Here is a 4,813-nt window from a genome sequence, read left to right as displayed (position 1 = left end):
TTGTGTACTGTTGTTGCTACTTTTTTTGGCTTTCACTGCATGTTTTGAAAGGAGCATTCATAGATTGAAGTGGTTTTTTTTAGGCGGAAATTGATTTTTTTCTTAATTTCTGCTGTTTATCATATTAATACACTTTCCTCAGTAACAGGCAGGGTGGTTTTTAGAGCTGTAACATGTTCTCTAGGGTCTTGCTTTTGTTTTGATACCAAAACAATTAAAATAAACTCTGTAGTTCTTGAGATACATTAAATTCATTTTGGGCATGTTATTTTCAGCCATATTGCTCAAAAGGAGGCCTGGAGTCGAAGAGGTTTTAAACTCCTTAAGTTCCTGAAATGAGCAGGTAAGATGTGGGTATTTGTGAAAGTGGGGTTCAGCCTGCATTAAAGTTTTACCTGCCAAAAGGCCAAGTAAATAAGACATATTAGCGTACAGTAGGAAGCCCCCACTACGACCTACTTCACCACCAAACCTCTCAGCTGACCTCACAGCAGGGAGGTGATCTGAAAGGCCTGGGAGACGGAGCATTGGCGACATCTGCTGGACAAGGCGGAGAAGTGTTAGTTGGTAAATGTTGAATCCAGGCCTTGGATGGTTGTGTTTTGTTGATCGATGAGGTTTCTGAGGACAGCATCATGGGTTTGAGTGACACATTGTTGTTCTGAAAGAGCCAAGGTTTCTAGGTCTTCTTGGCCTGGGTGTTCTGTCATGATGGTGTTTAGCTTTTTGACCCACATGCACAGACGCTCTCAGGAGACGAGAGAAAATCAGAGATGAATAGGGATCTGAAACTCTGAGACGAGACAGTGTTGAACTGGTCCTTGTGTCTTTTAAATGTGCGTTCATGATGAAGGTTTTGACTGCATCCTAATTCTCCACATCCGTCTTAAGCCCCGCCCTTTTTGGTATGTTACCCACAATGCTGGATGAGGTATTTTGAATTAAAAGATGGAAATATGGCAATGTTCACAGTATCTGTCAACAACAACAAAAAATCAAATCAATCAGTTTTCAAATAGAAGGTATTGAAATAATTGTCATTTCTCTCTACTTTATATTTATGAATACTACTTGCTTCAACGAGTCATAACAAAGCACACTTGTTCACCCAAGTAGGTCCTGCAATGATTTTGGAAAGCAACAATACGTCTACTGTAAATTTAAAAACGATTTCTTGTCGCAGTTGTGGTTTTTAGAAGTACAAATCCCTAAATATCAACCGGTCCGCCATTTTGGATGTCGAACTTGTGGCTCAGAGGCCGACTGTCCCAATTCTCACATTTTTACAAGCTTGTCACCTGCGCACTCGAACCCTTAAGTTCATTTTGATTGAGTACACACTTCATGTAGGGGCTTACGGTGCAGTCCGAGTATTGGCACCGGCCGGACCTAACACTCAGGCATCGGAGGTCGGGCAGCCAGCTCTTCATACCCCGCCTGCTGATGAGCCTGAGGGAATGCAGGTGTTCCTGAGGACACCTGCTGGTGTCCGCCCAGGCGCTCCATGGCGCCCTCAAGTGGTTCCTGGAAAAGCAACACCACTGAAGGAACACACAAAGATGCAATAAACCACATTCCTGACTGTTTTAAAGTTCATATATTGAAGCTTGGTGGATTGTTTTAATAAAATAATGAAATTGTTGAATGATGTGGTGACATTTTCTAATTTCACATTACTGAATAAATCCAATGTGTGGCATTCTTATTTTACCTTTAAACAGAACCATCAGCTGCATCGACTCTTTTGCCCAGTGCAGTAATGAACAGTGACATATTTCCCAGGGAAAGTTATTCACAAGTCTAAAGATGAGTTGACAGCTCAGTTTTTGTTCACACTAATTCATAATTTAGCTCTTGTGTTATAAAGTTCTGGTGAAAACCATTTAATGCTCACAGATAAATGTTTGTGCTTCTGGGCTGAAAGTGGCTACATGCGGTCTTTGATATCAGCCTTGATACAAAACGAAGCATCTGCATTTCTTGCTGACGTCAGAGGATGCATGAGCTTTATTTAGACTTAATGAACTGAATGAAAAAGAAAGTAGAAACTGAGATGGAGGAATGGCCCTTCCCTTCCAAATCATAGCTACTTTTATTGGGCAACTATTGTGATGTTTGTCATTCTGGGGATATTATTACTCTGATATTATCCCCCAGGTTGGTGCCTCTCAATTTCTATAATCAGCAATAACAGCATCAATACCTTTTTCCATAAACTGGACAATTACTAATCCTGTAGTTAAAAACTCCATTTGAATTTACTCACAATTTAGGAGATACAGTGCTTTGATCTTTTTGGGGTTGTTTCTGACAGGTGGGGCTACCTGTCGGAGGACACAAAGTTATGGCTTCTTGAACTTATGCTGGTGCAACGCTTGATCCTTTTGAGGTGGAGGGATGCTGCCCCACCCACACCTCTAATCCAGTAACACACTGGATTACGGTCCAGTTTAAAACTGTAGAAAATCAAATGTGTAATGAGAGGCTCAGAATTTTTTATTTTTTTTTACCAGACTTGGAAATCTTATTTTCTTTGATTATAGATGGTTTCTAGTTCTACTGGTTGATCTGGTATCATATAGCAATACATTATATAGTTTTGCACTCTTTGCACAGTATTTAAATGACAGTGAGAGCTGTGCTTGTTTGTTATTATGATGCAGGTTTTTTAGTAGTATATACTTTTTTCTCATTGGTAACTTTGGTACGTTTGGATATTTGTAATGAAAACCCTTCAATAAATATATTTGACACTAATAAGATAGCAGAAACATGCTTATTACAGAAACTTCCCCAAGAGAAACACTTTCATCATCAGCTGCAGAGACAATATGCAGACTTGATGAAGAGCCGATATCCTGAAAACTTTTGAAACAAGCTCTGGTCTTTTCGCTCTTTCACTCTGTTTTCCCAGATTCAGCCTCCGGAGGGCGGACCGGAGATGTTCCCTTTCCAGCCGCCCTTTGTCATTCAGAGTGACGCCACGCTCCGGTGCAGATGGTGGGGCATGAAAAGATGTTCTCACTGGACCTCTGTGTGAAGTTAAAGCAAATTGAGGCTCCAAAACAAAACGCCTAAGCTCCTTTTTCTTTTTTCTGACACCAAAGACGGTGAGAGATTCAAACGCTCAATAAAAGGCTCCAGAAATATCCCAACACTTCAGCTGAATTGAGATATTTTAATATTACTTTGACGTAACAGTTGAAATTAACACCTTTTCACTAAAGTGTTGAGCAAAATTAAACTGACATTAAAACAACTTCATCAGTAAATACTCATACTCCTGTGCTCATACACAGCACCATTTTCAGCAGTCTGATGCAATTGTGCTTTTATTCTGTGTGGAACTCATAAAAACCCTCCACTGTCCTAAATACCAGAGCACTTAATCTGTATTTGGTAAAGGTTGAAATGAACCCGCAGAAACACACCCCCCCCCCAAACACACACACACCCCCACCCCACCCAAAAAAAAAATAAAACAGCAGAACTGATTTAAGATATGATGGAGCTTCTCTCTTTTTAATGAAATGATTTATTTTAAAGAGCAAATGAAGTAATCGGATGGAAAAATACTGCTTTCAGGCTTCTTAATGTCTCTTATCTGAATTAAAATATCTATTACTTTCCCATTTATTAAGTAAGTTTTGTCGTTTTTATGCTAAACTCAATACAGGATTCTTGTTTAAGTGTGTTGTAAAAGTAAAAAAAAAAAAGCTGTAACGTTATTCTGCTGGTTTAACTGGGGGTGATGGGGGTGCCGTGACAGGGGCCGGGTGGTGAGAGCTGGCTCTGGCTTCACGGGGAATATTCATACTCTTCTGCACTGCGTCTCCCAAAGTCCATCCAGCCGAGGTAATCTCTGTCCTCTATCCTGTGGCTGGGGGCCAGGGCTCTGCTGCTGAGGGAGGATCTGATCTGGAAGCCAGAACCTGCAAGAAATCAAATCAGGTTTTTTTACATCCTTTATTTTCTACTTTGTTGTCAATGGTGGTATGAAAGGAGCAATTTAGCTTATGTTGACTTGTTCTGCTTCTGTGCTTTTACTTTCCGCAGCAGACTTAAAGAGGGAAATGGAGACAAGGAGACAAGGGAAGAAATGATGGAGGGAGGGAGGTTTGGTTAAAAAGAAGTGGAAGTGACGGGGAGGAGGCAGGAAGGAGGTGGGACACGGCAGATGGTGGGATACGGGCTCAGCGTGAATGACGGTGAACTGCAGACGGACGGATGCAGGGAAGAAAGAGAATAACCGGACGATGAGAGAAAGAAAAATGATTGAAGGGAAGGATGCTAATAACCCCAGCTTCTCGTTGTTGCCTCCATACCCCAGAGCACTCACCTTTCCTGGGGATGAGTCTGGCCAGCAGCTGGCTCAGGCTGTTGGTAGCATCTGCGTTCTCACGGAGCTGGCTGTAGTGGGCAAACCGGTCTGATGGTGGCGCTGGAGCCGAGCGGACCTGGCGTGTTCGGCTGGACGACGGAGCATGGAGGCTGTTTGTTAAGTGAGCCGTACTCTCAGCTCTCTGGGAGAAGAAAGAAAGATGTGTGGAAATTAATTTAGAATTTAATTCAACTAGGAAAAAATGTAGATGACGATGATTTACTTTATATGTGCCACTTTTAAAGCGTGGAAGTAAACATATGTAATGTCTCTCATATTAACTGCTTTAACTTTTTTGTGACTTATGGTGTCAATGCATGTATGTGTGTATGTGTGTGCGTGTGTGTGTCTTACCACTGACTGTGGAGGCAGACTCAGGGAGCCACTGGACAAAGCAGCCAGGATAAAACACACATAGATACCTACATTCAT

General features: G+C 41.6%; 1 protein-coding gene across 1 annotated transcript; it reads right to left on the bottom strand.

Moving 5' to 3' along the window:
* Nucleotides 1–3,494: 3,494 nt before the first annotated feature.
* Nucleotides 3,495–4,813, bottom strand: ccka (cholecystokinin a). Its single transcript, XM_008432066.1, has 3 exons — nt 4,736–4,813; nt 4,340–4,523; nt 3,495–3,932 (listed from the first exon to the last, which is right to left on the bottom strand). The coding sequence occupies exons 1-3, from the start codon at nt 4,811–4,813 to the stop codon at nt 3,799–3,801; spliced, it is 396 nt and encodes a 131-aa protein (XP_008430288.1). The 3' UTR covers nt 3,495–3,798.

This window comes from Poecilia reticulata, linkage group LG16, assembly GCF_000633615.1.
Source record: "Poecilia reticulata strain Guanapo linkage group LG16, Guppy_female_1.0+MT, whole genome shotgun sequence".
In the NCBI taxonomy this organism is placed as follows: Eukaryota; Metazoa; Chordata; class Actinopteri; order Cyprinodontiformes; family Poeciliidae; genus Poecilia; species Poecilia reticulata.
This window is presented reverse-complemented; position numbering and strand designations above follow the sequence as displayed.

Coding starts and splice junctions, on each gene's coding strand:
- ccka (XM_008432066.1), bottom strand. CDS start 4,813: ATGAATGTAGGTATCTATGTGTGTTTTATCCTGGCTGCTTTGTCCAGT. Junction 4,524..4,735: donor GTCTGCCTCCACAGTCAGTG/GTAAGACACACA, acceptor TTCTTCTCCCAG/AGAGCTGAGAGTACGGCTCA. Junction 3,933..4,339: donor CAGACTCATCCCCAGGAAAG/GTGAGTGCTCTG, acceptor GATTTCTTGCAG/GTTCTGGCTTCCAGATCAGA.